The sequence below is a fragment of the Hoplias malabaricus genome, chromosome 5, assembly GCF_029633855.1.
Source record: "Hoplias malabaricus isolate fHopMal1 chromosome 5, fHopMal1.hap1, whole genome shotgun sequence".
Lineage (NCBI taxonomy): Eukaryota > Metazoa > Chordata > Actinopteri > Characiformes > Erythrinidae > Hoplias > Hoplias malabaricus.
The window spans coordinates 14,895,307-14,917,121 of NC_089804.1; the positions used below are offsets into that span (position 1 = coordinate 14,895,307).

Below are 21,815 nucleotides of genomic sequence, written 5' to 3' on the forward strand. Positions count from 1 at the left end.
GCTCTTTATTCCTTGTGAGGGATTTTCTCTACTGTCCGACCTCGTACGCCTTAACTGCCCAAACTCGGAGCGGTCAGCCCATCGAACCAAATCAATTCAAAGTCAATACCGTTAACCCACCTGTCAATAAATCTATTAGCCATCAATCACGATAAGCCTCGTGCGCTTATGAGATAATTCCAGCAATTATTCCAGTACTATGTCGACGAATACGCGAGCTACAAGGAAATGAACAACATGGCGTTTGAAAGCATTTACAAACAATAAACACATACAACTAAAGCGGTACTGAGCTAAACTTAAAAATAATCATTTGAAGGCAATATTTGGAAAATGTATTTAATGTTGTGTTGGAGCTGTGTACAGTGCATTTAATATCACACAATTAAACCTTAAGAAGGACAAGTTTAGAATTTTTAACAACTGTATAAAAGCCCAGGATTTCCAAAGGTAGAAATGAACAAATAATAAAGCAGCAAGCAAACAAAAAAATATATAATTATTCCATAACAAAAACACCACCGTAAATTTCAATATCCCAACAGTGCGAAGAATTATGAATGTTGTCGCTGTTAATAATAACAATAATAATAATATAATAATAACACCGTTTTTTGCTTTAAAAAAAGTACATTCACTTCCTCAGAGGAAAGGTGTACATTTGATACATTTTATAACTAAATATTAAAATATAAATAGAAGCATCTGGCGGGAATCTACAGTCAGTACGTAAGCGCGAACAGGTCTAACATGTCCGGAAATTACAGGCGACAGCTTCTCAGATAATGACAGACTGTCCACTCTAGCAGTGAGTCCAGCACTTTTCCTCTGGTCTTTGAGGGACAGAGTAGAATGTCTAAAGAGTTTCCTCTCTCACTTCATTCTTCTCCTAACGCCCTTCATCTCCGCCCGCGCTCTTTGAAGTGTGGGCCTCGGAGCCTGTTGAACCCGTGGCCCCCGCGCTGAACCCCGCCGTTCTGCTCGTAAACATAAGCCGAAATTCGCGCGCGAACCACTTAGCGCCTGACAGCGCGAGGCCATCACTTTAGAAAGAACGAAGAACGGCGATCGTGCACCTCCAGCACGAGAACCACACACGGCACGTCCAGGAAAAAAAAAAAAAGCCCGGCGCGCGCACCCACGGCCATGTTTGTTGTTTTATTCTTTGAGAGGGCAGACAGGTCACTCAGGAGGGCAAGGGAGTGGCTGAGAAGCTGTAGAGTGACAGGAGAGCCAAATCTTGAGAGCAGTCCTCAAACTAAAAGCGTAGTTTCTGTTAAAAACGTCTGCTGTAATGTACACCGTGGTTCATTAAAACTACACACAGTGGAAAAGCAGTGCCCTTAAAATCAGTGCCCTTCAAATCCCACTACGTGTGTAAAGTAAGGTACAGTACATTAACTTCCGGCAGGAGATGCGAAGAGTTTTTTTTAATAATAGAACTGTTTAATTAAAAAAAAAAAAAAGATACATAAAACAGGAAATGCTATCTCAGGGAAAGTATCTTAAATTCTATTTAATAAGTTATATAGCATTTTTAAAATTCAATGATATAATCTGTCATAAATATGTATGTAATATGCATTAAATGCGTTACATTATTAAATATTATTATTGTATGTTTACATATTATTAAATAACATTTCAACATTAAATAGAAAATATGTCATGTCAAGTAAGTGTGTGTGTGTGTGTGCATGGTGGTGTGTGGAGATATGGCGGATCGACAGTGGAAAGCTTTCTTCAGGAGTTTAAAATCGTTCAACTGATTATAACGCGTTGTTATAAATAGTAGGAGTGATGACATTACAGCAGTGTTTCTGTAAAAGTTTATGGAGGAAATCCGCATCGTCCAGTGGTGGGCTTTATGTGGCGCGCGTGAATTTCGCGTTATTCGAATTCAGATTGATTCAATTCACGATTCGCTATTTATTAGCTCAAAGATTAAACCCTATCACATATAGGGATGAGTGGATCTTAACGCGGACTGAAGGCAAATCAGGGATAAAAAAAATATATTTGTTACGTCAGAAGCGTAAATCAAGGAACGGCAATGAAAATAAAAGATAATAAAACGCACAGAAGTTCAGCGTTATTTAAATATTATTAGCGTACATTGGTTTTTATTTTAAAAGCAGTAATAATACTAAATAAAAACACAATTTTTAAAAACGCAACAGGTGGTTGAGGTACAGGTCACTTACAGTAAATTAAATAAATGAACACACACCAATAAATAAACACAAGCACAACTGACTTTCCCAAACTAATTAAATACACATCATGTAATGATGATAATAATAATAATATTAATAATAACAGCCTGTTCCAAATATTATGGCACCTTTGTAAATACATACACATACTTATTTCATTAATTTTGCTTCGGCAACACCCTGCTCAAATAGTCAAGCCACTCGAGTTAATTTGAATTTGAAAAATCGAAATTTGAATTTTGTTCGCTCAGAACGTTAAAAAGAAATTCTGTAGGCACTACAATGGTCTTGCAAGAATTATTAAAAGCAATGAGTGTATACCTGCAAATCCAAGGACACTCCCAAACCATTTCAGGGCCCTTGTCTGGTTAATATTATGGGATATTATTATACTGCGATGGAAAAGTTTATAAAAACATTTACAATGATGCAATTTGTAACCAAAAACGACCCCAGTTGCACACTCAGTTAATGATTTTCTTGAGTAAAACTGTTCTGCCCGGGTGTATTATTGTTCACTAAAGTTACAGACGGCGTACGTGTGACTTCAGATACACAACAAAGGTCCTAAAGTCAAATTGTCCTTTTAATGCTACACTAATGTCTGCCTTCATTACAAAAACTAAATAAATTCCAGGAGTTGAAAGGGGACTCGTTAAATGAATGCATTCTACAAGTTGTTCCCTAGTCAAATCTACACTGACGTACCCTTGACAGGACCACCTCAGCGACAGTCGAAAGTACCGCCCCAGAGCATTTCTGGGAGTGTGTGGAGATTTTAAATATAACGTGTTTACCTAACTTTGTAACTCGTGTGATTTGAGCAGTTTTTGTCGTAGTTTCGGCCTCCGTTCACGGATTAAAAGCACCGTCTTTCTTCAGTGTCTTTTTTAGTTTTCGCCTTTTTAGGTCCCTGTTCCCGCCATTTCAAAATCCTCTCAGCTGTTCTCCGGTGGGGCGCGCGCATGGGCTTCGTACGGCGGGACGTCCCGAGCGCGCTCGTGTCCCGGCAGCGCTTGTTTCTGCAGTTTTTTCTGCTTCATGCGCCGGTTCTGGAACCAGATCTTCACCTGGTCTTCGCGGAGCTGCAGGGCGCCCGCGATCTCGGCACGCCGCGCCCGGTTCAGGTACCGGCTGAAGTGGAACTCCTTCTCCAGCTCCGTCAACTGCTTGGTGCTGAAGCTGACCCGGGGACTGGGCTGTCTAGCGTCCTCAACACCGGTCTGTCCACTGGTCACCTGTCCGAGGAGGAGCTGCCCACAGAGGGACGAGGGTCTACCTGCGGAAATATAGAAATATAATAAGAATATGAACATTTTTCTGTTTCATATTTAGAGTCCATTATTTACAATATACTTGTGAATAAGGAATAGTTCTAAAAAAAGCATAGCGGGTAGTTTCTAAAGTGCTTTTGGAGTGCAGACAAATATGCGGAATAAACGTGTATACATATATTTATATGTCATATGTAGTATTTGAATGGTTATATATATCATTTCCCCCGGTCATTTGACCTGGGGAACCCAAACCCAGCAGTGGAGACTCTTATGAACTTTGAGCGGTGTTTCAAAACAAACAAAAACTGTACACATTGTCCAAGAACTGTGGGCTCACTGTGCCAATTAACCTCAATCATAATACACTGCTTTTTTTTTCTTGCTACCAAAACAATTACAGAAACAATTAGGAGTCGACTCACCCTGAACATATGGCACAGAAATGTAATTTGAATGAAAACAGTTTGTGGTCTCTCTAATTGAAGATTAAAAGCGTCAAACCGCCTTCTGCTGGCTATCAAACAGATCCCCCAAATTATGAGGCATACAGTTGTGTTTGTGGACAAAGCCCAACTGTTGATTCGACAAATAACAGTTTGCAGATGTTCTAATGTATGACATTGACTCTGTGAAACTTGCAAACTTCCTAAACACTCAAACAGGCCAAATTGAACACTCTGGCTTTCCTTCATTGTAGAATAATAGTGAAGACACTGATTGAACATTTATGGAATTTTTCAGATGTTCAAAATGGCCCCCTTTTGTCTTGATGGAGGTGTACACAAAAAAACAAGGCCTTGAATTGACTTTATTCAGAACGGTACATTGGTTCCACATCAGGGCTTGAATTAAGACTAAGACTAGGACCCCACTAAATGGGGGGCTGTATGTGGGGGTGTCTATATATATCCTGCCCACCTGTAATTGTAAATATTACAGTGGGTTTGCAACATAATGTGTTTATGGTCATCTGTAGACATAAAAACATGTCTGTACTGTGGGTTCCCTGTGTGTCAATGTGTCATTCACATTCAGAAATGTAGATGTGACACCAGAAATGAAGTGTTGTATTGATCTAATAGGTTTCCTTCCTGTAGAAGCCGTGCACATGTCTGTATTCGGTGACTTCAGAGGAGGACTATATTCAGTGAAACACTGTTATTCACTGGAGCCGTCTGAGTTCTGTAATACTCCTCTATCGGGTCCAACATTTACCTTAAAATGACAGGTTCAAAATCATTGTGAATCTTCACTGACTTCACTGTAATAAGGAGAATACTGCCTCTGTCATTGCTCAGCACTGCAGAGGCTGCGCTATGTACATTTTGGAGGATGCTAGAAAATCACCCCCTCCCTCCCATTCCCCTTTGATTTTAGGACAGTGCTGTGAAAGTGAAGGACACTTGTGCAGGGGGAGCCCAGGAGTGAAAATACCAAATCGTACCTATAGTGTCCCTTTAAATGCAAATCACTATGCAGTATATGTATATGTGCATTTTAGGCTGTTGTCGATTATATTTAAAGACCATTCCCAGACTTACAATGTGTACTAAATATTACTGGTTCTTATAAAATGTGTACACAATATATTTAGAAAAAAAAACCTACTCCTAACCTTGTTCTGTCCACTAAACCTAACTTTAGCCCTGAACCTAAACATAGCCATAAACCTAACCTTGAGCTCCAAATGACTTAGAAATGCAGTGTTTTTGGAGTAAAGTACTCACTAAAAGATTAGAGCAGTGTTTCTGTAGCACTTCTTTAGGTACAAAACAAAGTGTGAGTGGCTTTAGTGAAACAGCACCACCAGTGCACAGGAGCTCACTCAGTGAAGGTAAAGTGGGGCTGGACAATAATTTGATATCAATATATATCACAATATAAAAAGTTTCAATAAAAATTATATGATTTAAAAACAAATTTTCAATACAGGGGGTCCTCGACTTACGACATTAATCCTTTCCTACGTCACGTCGTAAACCGATTTTGGGTGTAAGTCGGAACATACGTACATACTGTACGTAAATAACATACTGTGAGAGAGAGAACGATGTAGCAGGGAGCTAAAATGGCGTACAATGCGACTGGGGTGACGCCGTCCTCCTCGGTCCCAAGCCGCGTAACCGTGTATTCTTCCGCCGCGCACACCAAACACGAAGTTCGCGTTACGACTTTTACGATGCAAAACCACGAGTCGAAACAAGGCTTTATACAGTAAATCGGAGATGTGTCGTAACCACGAAACATCGTAACTCGGGACTGACATAACCCGAGGACCTCCTGTACACATTCTTTACAACATCTCTCACTGACTGACGGTCATTACAACGCGCTGCCCTTAGTTTTAAAATTAGTTTAAAATATTAATACGGACAAAGCCAAGAGGTGGTTGTTTGATGGTGATGTCATGTTTCTTTCAGTTTTTGGCGGTTTTTCTGTGGCTTTATTATTGTTCATATCGATATCAGAATTATAGCGTATCGACCGAAATTAAGAAACATATTGTGATATAAATTTTGTCCGTATCGTCCAGCTCTAATGTAAAGTAACTGTGAATGAAAACAAAACAAAATGTACAAATGTTACATATATCTGGAGTCCTTATTGTTGCTAGAGGTTTTGTAGTTGTTTGAAATGCCTGCTGACGCCTGGCTTCGTGTGTTTTGTGTGTGCACAGATGGTGAAGGTCATTTTCCCGTGTGGACACTGTGGTCCTGTATCAGCTGAAGAGTGGACGACCACACTGCTCTTGAACACCCCCCCCTCCCCCCCATGGAGAACTGTGAGATGGAGGTGGGTAGGGGGCAGTTGGGAGTCACCGTCCATCACCACACGTCAGAAGGACCTTCCAGGGACATCGCGGTGCACTGGACGATACAGCATGCCAACAGTGAGATGAAACAAAGCCCTGGCTCTGCCGCTTCAGTTGAAGGTGTTGATCTTTTAGAGTTCAGTACGTGGGGTTCAGAGCGAGCAAAGAGTTCGTACATCCTGACGGGAGGATTCTTTGAGGAACCGTGTTTTGAATTGTTCTTTCACAACATTTACATGTTAAAATATTAGTTTACAGTGACTATTAGATTTCAAACACCTCTAGATTAAAGCTACGTTCAGCCAGTGCCTTAAAGTATTACAATTGTTCATTAGTGCTAAGCTAACACTGATAGATGAGTATTTGTTCGCAATTCTACACTCTTAAAAATATTCTTCAAAACGTTAATTAGAATCATTTTCAGAAAGGTGCTAAATAGAACCATATTCCACACATTCGCCACCTATTTGAACATAACTGTCACAATCCAAATGTTTTTATTTAGAGCTCATGGCTCTAACTAAAACCATATTATTTCTAGGGAACCATTGAAGAACACTCTTTTTTAAGAATACAGGGGGTCCTCGACTTACGACGTTGATCCGTTCCTACGTCGCGTCGTAAACCGATTTTTGGTGTAAGTCGGAACATACGTACATACTGTACGTAAAAAACATACTGTAAGCACTTATCCTATCCTCACACCTATCCTCCTCGGTCCCGAGCCGCGTAACCGTGTATTCTTCCGACGTTTACGATGCAAAACCACTTAAGTCAAAACAAGGCTTTATACAGTAAATGGGAGATGTGTCGTAACCATCGTAACTCGGGACTGATGTAACCCGAGGACCTCCTGTATACGTGATATATAGACAAATAAAGGGGGCGTATTTTATCCATTTTCCTAGAAGTGAACACAATTTAATTTTATTTAAACATTGGTGACATGCTTTGGTCAAACTACCACAAGGATCAAGCAACACAGCACCATTCCCCACCCCTGTGTAAACAGCCCTGTTCAGAACAAGCCTCTGATTACTTTCAAGTACAGGGTGTCCAGCAGTGAGGGGCGAGGAGCAGGAACTCTGGCATTTTAGCCTCACCCCCTAAAACTCATGCTCAGTTCTTCTCTAAAAATAAGGCCCACCTCCTGAAAATCAGTCACTTATTAATAATTACACTAGTGGTTTATCTGATGCAGTAAGCCTTGAAGTCCTAGACATTAGAAATATTAGCTTGGCGGTATCTACCAAGATACCACAGAGAAACAAATAGTGACTGGACTACAAAAACAATAATAGTTATGTATTTTTTAAAAATCGAACTGAGTTTACAGAAATTAATTTTTTTATTTCACTCTGAGGGTTTCCCATTGAATTAGACATTATTACACTTTGTCCCTAGAATGCGTCTAAGCCAAGAATCATTTATGAATCTTTTATGAATTTTAGCACGAAGCATTATTATTTTGGAAGCAGCCGTGTGTCCCATTGTGGTCGGTCTAGAATTTAAATTTGGATTTAAAGCAAATGCTTGATTTACCGTAAATGAAGAATAATTATATGGAACCACAGGAGAAAATGCTTGCGGAGACAGAGTTGCTGTTGAACATGTCTCAAGTGCATCGTACACACCAAGTATTGTGCTGCGTTCAAAAAAGGCTTTTTTTTTTTGGAAGCTGTGGTTTGGGTTGTGGGTGTGTTTCTTTCATTACACTCGCAGGAACGCTCACATTCCTTTACAGCACATATTCAACAGGGTGGAGATGTATGGAGGGAAGCTCCCCCCAGAGCAACACCGCCTTACAGACATAAGGCGGCATTCAGCTGTGGGCTGGGAATGGGTTTGATACTGTTACTGTATCCAAGACTCATTCTAACCTCAGAACTACCTGCGGATATTTTGTGTGCACTGTAAACAACTGCTGTAATTTTACAGTGTGTTACAGTAGTAATTTTACCATAACACACTGTTGTCTTGGAGTGAAGTCTGTGTCCCTGACAAAAGGGCAATGGAGGCATTAAATGTAATTTTGGGGCCGTAGATTTACAGTAACTTACTGTAAAAAGCTATAGACACTGATCAACCTATGTCCTTCCATTCTACAATAACAGACTGGAGTCCATCTCTTGCTTTCTCTCACACTGTTCTTCAATGATCAGGACCCCCAGTGGATGATTTGGGTGGTGGATCATTCTCAGCTCTGCTGTGACACTGACGTGGTGGTGGTGGTGGTGGTGTGTTAGTGTGTGTTGCTCTGGTACGAGTGAATCAGTCACAGCAGGGTTGCTGAAGTTCCACGTTGTCCACGCTCTGTCCACTCTGTTAGACACACCCACCTCATTGGTCCACCTTGTAGCTGGTCGCCCTCTAGTCCTTCATCAGTGGACACAGGGCGTTGTCAGCTGGATCTTTTTTGGTTGGTGAACTATCCTCAGTACAGCAGTGACACTGAGGGGCTTTAAAAACTCCAGCAGCACTGCTGTGTCTGATCCACTCTGTACCAGCACAATACACACTAACACACCACCGCCGCGTCAGCGCTAAAGATGATTCATCAACCAAATCACACCTGCTCTGTGGGGGTCCTGACTACTGAAGTACAACTGGTGGGAACTACAAAGTGCTCCTGTTTGGTCAGTGGAGCTGAGAGAATGGACAGTGAATGTACAAACAAGGAGGTGTTCATAATGTTATGGCTGATGAGCGTGTTACTGTAAATTCAACAAGATTGTACAGTGTGTGTCTGACCTGCTTTATGTGGAATTCAGCCTATGTTTCAAATGCCTGTGTAATTAGTAAAAACTGCTCACAGTTAAAGTGATAGGAACCAAACATCCTAAGCCTCTAAAAGCAGTCTAAAGTTAAAACAGTTACTAAAAATAAGTTTTTATATGACCATTATCAATATAGCATATAAAGCCCAGAAGACTATTTGACTGGTGATTGTGGAGAGTAAATAAAATGGTCTTATTTTTGTATACATGGCAGTTCCTGGCTCCTATCCCCACTACCGTAAGGCAGTCTGAGACTACGTTGGTCTACAGTGAAACATCTCACACCAAACCACTTTTGGTTTATATCAAAAACTACAAGAAGTAGTGGAGCTTCCTGAAATACGGGTCTTGGCTTAGACTTCAAATTGTGGTAAAACATTTCTAACCTAAACTCTTTACAGTATTTTGACAAGATGATTTCTTGAAATGGTCCAAAACACTTATATTTCTAGCAATAAACGAATACACAAAACATCCCCAAGTCGCACCAGGCCAACAATGTGATGCTAATTGCTAGCTCCTACCTTCACTTTACTGTTAGCAAAGACTTTTAAGCTGTAACGGTAAGCTGTATGCTGTAACCTTGCCTTCATTCTATGAAGAAAAAAACAACAACAACAAACTCTAGGAAAGATTTCTAGAACTTTCTCTTCAGTTTCGTTACTTTAGGATGCACCCACTGCCGACCCAAGCATTCAACTCTGTGGTATAGTCTCCATCGAAAAACACCAATCAATAGAATGGGGTGCGGTAGAGCAGCTGCACATGAATGGAGGGACACTCCCAGGGCTATGGAGAAGTGGTACTGAAATGTTTGTGATTCAGGACTAATCACTAGCCAAATTCACCACCTGACCTCACTTATGTTTATGGGTCTGGGTGCCATCAAACCCTCACAGCAATGTTCTAGTGTAAAACATACATACAATATCAGGAGCTGTTCCCGGTGCAATGGGAGTGTGTATGTGGGTTAGGTGAATACCTGCAATGGCTTTAAGGAAAGCCTTTGTGAAGGATGGTATAAAGTTCTCGTTCTCAATGGTGAGCTTAGCACAGCTCCAGGAGGACAATAGAAGCTATTGTGCAGTTTAGGCATTTGCTTTGTTTCTCTAGCCATTAGCATAATTGATCAACATATGCTTTAACTGCCAGCTGATGGCTGACGGCCACCTTCAGCCTCATCTGTGGAGACCTGTATCCACGGGGGCAGCCGTGGCCTGGTGGTTAGGGAACTGGGTTCGATCCCCAGAGCCGGCAGGTCATGACTGAAGTGCCCTTGAGCAAGGCATCTAACTAGTGTGTGTGTAAATGTGTGTTTCACTGCACGGATTGGGTTAAATTAGGCTTTATTGGACCAATAAAGTGATTCTAATTCTAGTTCTAAATGTAGGTGGTGGGGGGTATCAGAAGCACAGTGTATCTATGGGAGGGGTCTTCTATATAAATTGATTTTCTATAAGGCCCCATCCCTACATCACTTCACTAGCAAAAACAACTCCAATCCAGCATTCTGGAGAACAGTAAAGGAAGACAGATGAGTAGAAGAGGATTTAAGGTCACCTCTAATATTCAGGGATATTCTGTCGTCCCGCACATTCACTGGGAAATGTAAAGTAATTAAAGAATTTCCGTCTGAAGGCAAAAAAAAGCAAAGAGAGAAACGTACATGCTGATAAATGAGGTCTTGGATAATAGAATTGGCAGTAGCCAAAAGGCATAAAGGAATCAAACTAAATATTTGAGGAATGAGTTGGAAAGGGCCACTTGGAGGAGGCCAGCCAGCCAAGGGGAGATGACGAAGCCCACTAAAGCCTGAGTGAGAGCAGAAGAAAAGAGAGTGGGGGGGAAGAGATCGATACAGATCGCCTCAGTCATCTGGGCATCCAGCCCACAGTAATTCAGGTGCTGTCAGGGCATAATTGAAGAATGACGCAGTGGGAAAACGTACCAAAGGCTGGGAGATCCAGTTACGATTGGTGCACGCTTTTATGCATGTTTAGAATAAGAGAGATGACCAGGAGCACTTTACAACAAGAGTACAGACACGAGACCTTCAGACCAGTTACCTTTACAGGTACAAATAAGGTTACAGTTGCCTCAAAGACACAACAATGTCTGCATTATGGGCTTCCATTACATTGTGGTGCAGCAGGCGTCTTAAAGTCCACTTGTGTACTTTGAAGGTGCATTTCGTTGTGCTGGATATTTTCATTAATAAATTAAAAATAGCCTGTTTTTATAATTAGTTGCAGGATATCAGTTCAAGAGTATTCAAGACTTTTACCTGAGGAAGTATTTAGGACACTCTATGCTCCACTTCTGAAGGCTGCCGTTGTTAAGACTCCCAAATTATTTATTAATGGTTCATTATTAGGTTAAAATCATTCATAATTTAATATGTAAGTCACAACATGTGAAGAAATAGAGGGACGTGGCTTGAGGGAAATGTTGTTGAAGCTTCTATAAAGCACCAAAACAATGTTACCCTTTTGTAATATGTCCAGCTTTTATCTAGTCTCCATGACCTAATTAATGACCATTAATAAAATAAATAACGTAAACTTAGGATAAATATTATTGTAAATTGTTGTCGATTGGCCAAAATCAACCCAAATAAACGTCTAGGACTTGTTATTGATCTTTCAAATATTTGGGTTTGGATTCAGAGGGCGTAATTAAAGGCCTCTAAGGTCTCTTCTCTCTTTATTTCTGTATTGATGGAATGAACTTTACAACGGGCTTTTGTAGTACAACAGCCAATGGGAAATTAGGTCACATGTTTTGCCAATGAACGGCATGATAGCTATGAAGCCGATGAGGCACGTTCGAGGCTCTGTGGGTGGCCGATATTTCTCAAGACAAACAACGTCTGCCTTAGGCTTGAGGCAAGCTGGAACAGTGTCGAAAAAACTGAAATATGCTATCGCTCCGCTTTGTTGTTCAAATAAAAATAAACAGATACCATACAAATCAGCCATGAGGAAGAAAAGGCTATTAAAATAAAGGCCCATCAAATGGCTGTGTTTCTGTGATGTGCATACGCACTGGTAGGCAGGATGTTGCCTATGTCAGCATTCGCATGCAGAGATCTAATGACTGATTTTTAAACACAGCGATAAAGACAATGGGAAGAGAACCACCGAATTCCAACAACAGAAATTCAACATAATTCAGTCTCGGAGATGGAAACACAGCATTTATATCGGTCCATCCGTTATATACCCACTGCTACTACCATGTGGCATCTTCAAAGTCTGAATTAAAAAATAAATAACGTGAATATTGACAGCGCTCGGCTGTGTTCCAGTGTCACCCCCTGGTTCTGTCACCACAGCTCTGAACAACTTAGACTTAGCATCTCACACTAAACCTCTTTGACTGAGTTTGTTTACATCTAAACATGTTCAAATATATATATAAAAAACATGTATCTCCAAAATAGTAACTTTCAATTTCAGTAAATGTAAAAAAATAATTATTTGGAGCATTTCTATTGGTCCATATTCACACAGTTTGAAGGACAGCTGCTGTGTCCAATTCGACATTAGTGCAAGTAATGGTAATTGTTGTGTACTAAGTGGTTTCACTCTGGTTAGCGCTGACATTGTTAATAAACACGTTAAGATCACTTTAATAGACGCACAAATCTGCCCAATCAAAACAAACAAATTGAATATACTGCAAGTTTAGCATGAATTATATTGAATTATTTGGATAAATATCACAAAACGGAGTTTCCTCGGTATCGCCCATCACTCCATACTTCACTTCAGTAACTTGGTGTTGACAGACATGCATAATGACCGCAGTCCAACTTGTGACCAGACAGGACCAGCATTCTCTGGCCTTCCACTCTGAAGAATTCAGGATTTCCCACAGAAGCCAGACCCAACCCTTCAAAACTCAACACGTCTGCGCTTTCCAAGAGTTTTGGTGGATGTGCAACAAAATGACAAGCAGCAGATGCTCACTAAACAAATCGCAGGCCCCTGGCCTAGCCCCCCCCCCCCCTCCTTCCTCCCGCCAAAATCCCAGCCTAGGGTTTTCATATAGCGTCTAATTCTCCTGACCGCAGATGTCTTCTACTCTTAGGGCAGTGCGGCCCCCAGAAGGCCTTTACTCTGATGGATATGCCTCCGAGTTCTTTTACATCATCAGGACACTCTCCCACTCAGCAGCATGGACGCCACATGTATAGTATATTGCCCGTTTTAAAAGAGATGACATCTCAAATATAGATTATCTTGCTTTAACGGTTATCACTGGCTCTTGTGATTGATGAGCGGAGGGACAAACGATCCCCGGGTTAACACACACACACACAATCCTACAACTCTTCGGCCGTAATGCGGGTCAGGTGTGTTTGAATGGGACGTTATATGGGAGGATGTGGGATATTTAAAGCCTGTATCATTTCATCATATAACATTTCTCCACGTAGGGATTAGGGGCTGGATTTTGGTGGATGTCTACGCTTTATTTTTTTGTTGTCGTCTACCCACGTTTTTAGAGCAGATAATTGATCATGAGCATTACTCTGCATTAAGCTCTGGGATTAGGAAAACTTCCTCCAGACTCTGTTTGGCGGGAGAGGGAGCTAGGGGGAGCTGGACTCCCTTTAAATAGACTCCACACTTTGAGAGGCAGTCCGAGTGTGGTCATGTAAGAGCAGGGGGAAATTCTCCCCGTCGCTTTCTCAGTGGCAGACCCACACCAGCGGGCTATAGATCACCGCAGATCGCGCTTTTCAGTATTTCTAACCCCCTCAAACCTTCCCATAAAGGATTTCATCACTCCGTTCTCTTGATGAGTAGCCTAATCTGTAAAAGTGAACTCTCAGGCGCTTGCCAAGTCTCTAGACCCAGAGTTTGGCCTGAAGTGGGGCTGCCACTCACCACGCTCTCTCTCAGGGGCTTGCATCATCGCTTCACTGGACCCACAGCTCACTGTATGCTTTAATCTGCAAATGGCAATGCTGAGTGTGCACTTGTTTATAGGAAACCTGCCCAGCTGCATATGCATTTCTGTATGTAATGCTGATGTGTCTAAAGTCCAGGCATTGATTCCTTAAGTTCAGGGGGTGGATTCTCTTATGGAAAACATGTGCAGTGCTGTGCAAATGTTTGGGCACCATTGTGATTTCAATGATGAATTTAACACATTGGGAAATATGTGATAAATAAAGTTGTTCTGTTAATTAATAAATAAATAAATGTTTTTTTATACAGAGCAACCTCATTGATCATGTATTTCCCAATATTTTAAATTCCTGTTGAAAATATATATTCGTCCAGGGACTTGTCCTAAGGTAATACTGATGCATGACCCCTGTTTTTTGTTGCCCCTTAAACTCAACTTTGACCACTTACAGCCATATTTCCAATAGCTTAACACTTAAGTTGTGCTGTGCTTCTAAATCCTAAAAGTATTCTTCTTATTGTGAGGAACGCTTTGAAAGTCTACCAGACTTTGAGTGTGGACTGATCTTCTTCAAAGTTCCTGTAACTCCCAGAAGCCCTACAACCAGTGCGGAGCTCTGAAACACTAGCTCCAATAACAGGCGAAGCTGTTAATCTCCAGGCAAATTCAGCACCTCCTCCTGAGGGTGCTCTTCCAAAATAACCAAAGTCCCATGAACTTCCGAACTCACCCACGCGAGGCTGCCTTCGCTTCACCCTCATCCACTCGAAAGTTTTCCCAGTCTGGAGCTGCGAGCTGTCAGGGGGCGCGCGCTCCACCTCGTCGTCCGTGAAGGCGGGAGTTGTGCTCGGGTCACGGTCAGGGTGGACGCGAGCGAGTCCATGCTCGGCGGACGGACTCCTGAGCGCGTGTGAGGAGGGGCAGCTCTCCAATCCGGCAGCGCGCGAGAAGGAGGGGACTGGAGTTTGACCGGGGCAGAAATAGACTTCGGTTTCGTTCTGGGAAAAAAAGGGGGGCGAGCAGCCGGGGTCCCGCGAGCGTTTGGAGCCGGTGTCCAGAAGAGTTGGCGGGAAGCGGTGGTCAGCGAGGAAACGTCCCTCCAGCGTCAATTGGAATTCTGCCGTAGTCACTGGGTCCAGATCCTCGCGGCCGGCCTCTTGGCTGCCTTTTGGGAACGGTGTTCCCGCGTGTCCACCACAAGTAAACTCTTGATATGAATTCATGGCAGCTGCCAAAGCCTCGAGCCCACCACTAGCCCCATCTACAGATGACCACTTCAGGCTGCGCTTATGGACCCCGGACCGTGGACAAACATGCCTCTCAAAGACCAGAATCTCTCCATCTGTGATGGATGGGGGATGACGTGCCCTCGAACTGTGGGCCAATAGCTGGACATCTCCCACATGTCCTACTTCTCAGTGAGCTTTCAATAACCAGAGGCGGCAGGGTTTTGGACACCGTCCTATGACCTGGGATATAGGGTCATTAGAAGCAGCGGGGGACCTTTTTCAAAACTTTATTTATTTATTTATTTATTTGTTTATAACCGTTTAATATTTTAGACATGAAATACAACAAACTAAATGGTCACGTGTCATATATTTTAAGTGAATTAATAGAAGGACCATTAGTGCTACTATAAAAGTCCCAGATTCTTCAAAAGACAAAGTTTGTTGACGGTTTTTGAAGTGACGTACGAGTGGACACACATTTTTGCAACTGGTAGCGCATTATTTCTGCTTATTAACTGACGTTAACATATTGGGGGGGAAATAAAATATAGGAATATAAACTGTTAATACCATCATATTAAATAAACAGGAAAAAACTAACTGTGCGTTAAAATATGTTGTTTTGTGTTCTCTGTAAAGGCTTTTTTTCATCTAAAAAACAAATAATTGTCACTTCACCAGAGGCGCGAAAAGTTTGCCCATGAACGTCTCGCCTTTTTACGACGTAAAATAAGTCACAGATACATATTGTCTTATATTATATGTGCATTTATTCTAAGCAATTACATGAATGACATAAATTATACCACAGTGTATTTCATGTGTTATTCTATTAAATATTATTTTTTCCTTTAGTTTAGTATTAGCTTTAACTGTCTTTCACTGTCCACATATAAACGTGACGGTTTTGTGTTGGTCAGCTCTGAGGATTTGCTGACGTCAAATGAATTGAACCCAGGGATTAAAGTCTTTAGCGTGGATCAATAGCTCATGAAAGAGAAATGACCAATCAAAGACCGTGTTTATTTTTTGTCTTTATTCGGTTTGAAATACGCGCATGATTTTATGCAATTCACGATACATTTATAAAGCTTTCCACGTATCTTCATTAAGTCTTTGATTACGATATTCTTATATTATATACTCTTTACATGTAGCAGTGTAAATACGACAAGGATTCCCATGGATCTTATATAAGACCACATCAGAATTTTGCTAATTCAGATCACTATGCAAATAAGATACACAAAAATAAATATATATAAAAAAATACCAGTTTTCTAAACAGATTTATGAATTTATGCATATAATGCAGCAAATCAGAGAAATCATAATCAAATCATTAGTGTTGACGTTTGAAAACAAAGTGTAGTTTTAGTTAATAAAGTGGCATTTTAGCATTAGCTAAAAAAAAAAAGACCGATTAGCGAACAAGAAATTCTTTACATTAGTTAAATTGAAGCATTAGCATTGGATATTGGAGCATGGTTTTAGTGTATTGAATAAAACGGAGTGTGAGCATTAGCTAATCAACATAAAGAGACGTCTTAGCTATAAAGCTGATTGTGGTCATTAAGTATATTTTAGCTATCAATAAAAACAAGCTATAACTATTGCAAACAAAAATAAGTGTTAGGCTTGGATTTTAAAGAGAAGCTTTAGCATTATCTGTTTCTGTAGAGTTAAATATTATAGCAATTATAAGTTTGTAGAGCTCAGCTTTAGCCTTAGCTTTAAAAAACGCTTTTATCATAAGCAAAAAGAAGCAGCAGCAACGGTTTAGCATTGCTAATAAAGGGGGACGTTAGCATTAGCCGATAAACAAGGATTTAAGCATGAGATATCACATGGAATCTCCCTCCCTATCCCTCTCTCACACACACACTTTCGTGTAGTGAAGTTGTGCTAAGAGGCTAGTTGTGTGAACTCGGGGCTGGTGTGTTGTGTCAGAGCGGAGAGGAGTCTGCAGCTCAGTGTATTGTGTGGAGCAGCTAGTGCTTTATGACGCCGCTTCTCCACAGCTGCTGTTCCCGGGTCATCCACCGGCCACATGGTAATTAACATCTGCCTCCAGTAGCAGAAAAACACCACACACAGCCCTGCACTGCAGCACATTCGCCATTAAAATAAGCAGAGCACCGTCACTAGCGATAGAGCTTACCGCTCGATAATGTAATTATACACTTCAATTAATATTATAACCTGCACTCCTGATATTTTGGAACATGGCCGTCGTGTACACAGTTCTTAGTCTATAGAGACACTTTATACAAAGCACAGACTTGTTAATATTTTAATACACTGCTGTTTATTTGCTCTATTTACATTTATAAAATGAACTAAAAAGATATAGGAACAAGAAATTTCAGACTTTCCTATTCCCAACTGTAACTATGTTAGAAAACAAAATATTTAATATTACACAAACTGAAGTGAGTTACAGAATTACAAGAATAAATGTATATGTGCTCCGTTCTTCTTTAATTGGGTTTTCAATATAAAGTATGTTAACTAAATACGTGTCAGTTATTTTAAAATGTGCTTGAATAATTGTTGCAAATAATAGAAACAGGTGCTAAAACTGGCAGAAGACGCCAAGCTTATTTTTGTATTTTTGACAAGGGCTGTCCAAACATTTGTATACTACTTTAGTCACGATGTAATTCAACCGTTTGAGTTCACTTAACTCGTCATGTTTTACAGTGTGGTGATATCTGTTAGCCAACACAAAAGAGCGGGAAAATAACATGCAGGTTTTGACGGTTTATTTATTTATTTTTTAAACTAAAAAATTCAACCTCTAAATTTCGTTCATCGCCGATAGACGGCCCCAGAGTCCCCGCTGAACCCGAAGGCGGAGAGAAGAGAACCCTTGAAGGAGACGTTTCCCTCACGGTTTTGAACATTTTTAGACGCTTATCTCTGGTCATGTTTTCTCAACAGTTTAACAGCAAGACGTCTATTTCCCTCAGCGCTGAACTGTTTAGTCTACGTCCCTGGAGCCCGCGGTCACGTGCTGTTGCGTGAGCTCATGTCCAAATATTTAAGGAAGGGGTCCAAACTTTTCTAATCTCCGAAGGACGTTTATGCGCGTTAATGAATAAGTGTTATAACATTATTAGAAATATTAGCTGGCGTGAGTATAAAAGGGTTTCGGGTCATAACTCCCATTTTAATATCCTTAGGTTGGCAAGAAGTGCTTGTATTGTTTTGTAATCTCTCTCTCTCTCTCTCTCTCTCTCTCTCAAACACACACACACTGTTTAATACTCACCATAGAACAATAAAAAGATGACATGCAAAATTTTCACAAGTTAGCACTTTAAAATATTGATTTAAAACTAAAATATATACAAAGAAAGATGGCCCTTTACTTGGTCAACAGCTCAGTTTTGCTTAGATTTGAAAAGCTGACATTTATAAATTTGTGTGTGTGTGTGTGTGAAGCGAAATTATCTCGCTCTCCTACCTTAATGCCTCAGAATACTTTTTCCATGAAATTATTGTTATTATAATATCCCTATCTTTCTGATCTACATTTTCCAGGGTTTTTATTTGTCATCCCCACATTTCCACCAAACACCACAGCATCACAACACGACTTTCTCAGAAGTCTGAACAGTATACTGCCCTCTGCCAACGTCAAACGCTTAATCACAGCAGACACAGAGCAGACCAGAGGCGTCCAGACGAGTTTCTGTCCACGAGGACTCTTTCTCCATACCTTTAGCTTGAAATGAGGAATTTTTCCCCCCTCCTCTCCATGAACTCTGCTTTGACTTACTGCAGATTGTGCAGTCAGCTGGGTATTGGCTTAATAAATCACACAGGTCTTCAGTGAGAGATGCAAAACATGGCCAAAAACACACACACACATAACACACGCCGATATACCATTGCGCAACATTCAAATCACATACGCAGACACTCAGCCTGACATGCAAAAGCAGCACTACATTGTCTGAGGCCCATACATCACCCGCAGTTGTTTAAAGGTTCAGATGTAAACAGCGAGCTCGGGCAACGTCCCATAGAGAGGAAATCAATGAAATGCATTCTGTTTATTGTCAGTGGCAATAAGCATATTAATAATAACTCCGATACCTGGGAGAAGTGACGGCTCAAAAATGAGGAAAAATTAAGATCAAGCGCTCATGATCATATTCATTCTCATTCACTTGTAACCTATAAGTGCTCAGTTTGAAGTACTTTGCCAAACGCAGGAAAGGAACATCCACTTAAAGGTGCAATAAAGGGTTTTACCATAGCTTGGCAGTGATTAAAAAACAATTGGAAATAATCATCGATGTATACTGGCGCTCGACAAGCCCAGAGATACGGTCGCAGCTGGGGGAGTTAATGGAATTCTACAGGCGGCGATGTGCTGAATGACTGAGTGCAATATATCCCCCTCCTTTCCCTCCGTACATTTGCATCGTACACTTATCCATCTTGGTGTCAGCTGTGGGGTTACCCAGGGTTCACGCGCTAGCTTGTTTCTCTCCTCTCCGCTCAATAAATAAATCTCTGCAGCTCTCTGTTTACGAGCTGAATATAAATTTGTTTGCAGTCGATCGCAGACCTGTGTGAAGGCATTAGAAATTGTATTTCTGTAATGGCTTTCAGCAGAGTGTGGAAGGGGGGATCTGGGGGGCGGTTGAGAAGTGTGTGTGTGTGTGTGTGAGGGGGTGGCGGGGGGGTGGTGGTATGTGTGAAGGCAGAAGTGCTTGGCTGGAGGGTTGGAACTACAAAAAAAAAATAAAAATAAAAAAATGCAAGAAACAGGTGTATATGCCTCCCTCTATGGGACTAACACACATTTTTTTTTATAGTCCAGAGAAGTCAAGCTAGCTCTCGGCCAAATTTGAAATGAATTTAGACCAAATTTTAAAGTCACTTTGTAAAGAGGCGATGGGGGATACATAGAGAGGTAGGAGTGGGGGGAATCCTCTCAGTGCCATATGTTTGATTAGCATAAACTGCGAGGGCTAGCATTGGTGAATGTACCTGCCAGCGGATCTAGGATCTAGACTCGCCTCCTGGTTGACTGTCACAATTGTATCCATTTGGAAGTAGTTGCCAAGAACAGACCCAAGATCAGCATCACCCTCAAGTGCTTGTTTAATACTGGCCCTGGCATGGCCATGCTTTAAAGCAGCAGGACAAGTGCTGGATCTGGCTGCGAAGGACCAGAGGATGTTGTCATGCCACTGCCGGCTGGCTCCCTTCAGCACTTTAACAGCTTGTGTCCCATCAACTGACAACTCCGCCAGGTCAGATGGTGGGGAATACGGAGTGGAATAGCCCGGCCTTGCCTTCTGAATGAGGTGAGATGTTGTTCATTGTTTTCCTTTTCTGCACCTGGAAAGAGACCAACCTTCATAGCTGTCCCACATTTGAACCCCTTCCAGTCGCCACCTGCCAAAAGCCATTAGTGCACTGGTAGTGCCTTGAAATAAGCCCAGTGTCTATTGGATGAGGGTGGAATGATACAAAAATGTCCTGTCCTGAGATCAGTGAGCAAAGTTATCATGCTTTTATTTTATCACAAAAAACAACAAAAGCACCGAGGCTTAGTGGGAGAATTTGACGATGTTCTCATGATGTACTTATGTTCACTGCAATCAAACTAATGCGGAAGTTCTGTACAAGAAAAGTGATGCATGACTCGGACTCATATCCTTGAGAGACTATTTGACTCAGGCTTGGACCAAGGGCCCAGTGATTTGAGCTTAGACTCACCTTGACTCCAAACCATAGAGACCAGGGCCTCGACTTGGCCTCACATCCTACGCTGTCAGAAATAAAGGTACAGTACATTACTGGCACTAAAGGTCAAAGCAGTGTAATTGTACCTTTAAAGGTACAACTGTGGTTTTAGAGTCCAGTCATTCATTCATTATCTGTAACCCTTATCCAGTTCAGGGTCGCGGTGGGTCCAGAGCCTACCTGGAATCATTGGGCGCAAGGCGGGAATACACCCTTGGGGGGGGGCGCCAGTCCTTCATAGGGCAACAGACACACACACACACACACACACACCTACGGACACTTTTGAGTCACCAATCCACCTACCAACGTGTGTTTTTTTGGACTGTGGGAGGAAACCGGAGCACCCGGAGGAAACCCACGCAGACACAGAGAGAACACACCACACTCCTCACAGACAGTCACCCGGAGGAAACCCACACAGACACAGAGAGAACACACCACACTCCTCACAGACAGTCACCCGGAGGAAACCCACGCAGACACAGAGAGAACACACCACACTCCTCACAGACAGTCACCCGGAGGAAACCCACGCAGACACAGGGAGAACACACCACACTCCTCACAGACAGTCACCCGGAGGAAACCCACGCGGACACAGAGAGAACACACCAACTCCTCACAGACAGTCAGCCAGAGCAGGAATCGAACCCATAACCTCCAGGTCCCTGGAGCTGTGTGACTGCGACACTACCTGCTGCACCACCGTGCCGCCTAAAGTCCAGTCATGCTCCTTAAATAATAATAATAATTATTATAATAATAAAAAAGAAGAAGAAGAAGAATCCATTTTATTTCAAGTGCCCAAG

The 21,815-nt window shown here is 41.6% G+C and overlaps 1 protein-coding gene across 1 annotated transcript; it reads right to left on the reverse strand.

Moving 5' to 3' along the window:
* Positions 1 to 3,154: 3,154 nt before the first annotated feature.
* On the reverse strand, positions 3,155 to 21,054 carry hoxc1a (homeobox C1a). The gene is made up of 4 exons (XM_066672304.1): positions 20,977 to 21,054; positions 20,242 to 20,552; positions 14,733 to 15,376; positions 3,155 to 3,495 (listed from the first exon to the last, which is right to left on the reverse strand). The coding sequence occupies exons 1-4, from the start codon at positions 21,052 to 21,054 to the stop codon at positions 3,155 to 3,157; spliced, it is 1,374 nt and encodes a 457-aa protein (XP_066528401.1).
* Positions 21,055 to 21,815: the final 761 nt, after the last annotated feature.

Excerpts from the sequence above, each read along its gene's own strand:
- hoxc1a (XM_066672304.1), bottom strand. The coding sequence starts at position 21,054 with ATGTACTGTACCTTTATTTCTGACAGCGTAGGATGTGAGGCCAAGTCG. Across the intron at positions 15,377-20,241 it reads GATCCTAGATCCGCTGGCAG|TTCGAGGGCACGTCATCCCC; the intron begins GTACATTCACCA and ends ATTGGCCCACAG. Across the intron at positions 3,496-14,732 it reads GCGAAGGCAGCCTCGCGTGG|GTAGACCCTCGTCCCTCTGT; the intron begins GTGAGTTCGGAA and ends ATATTTCCGCAG.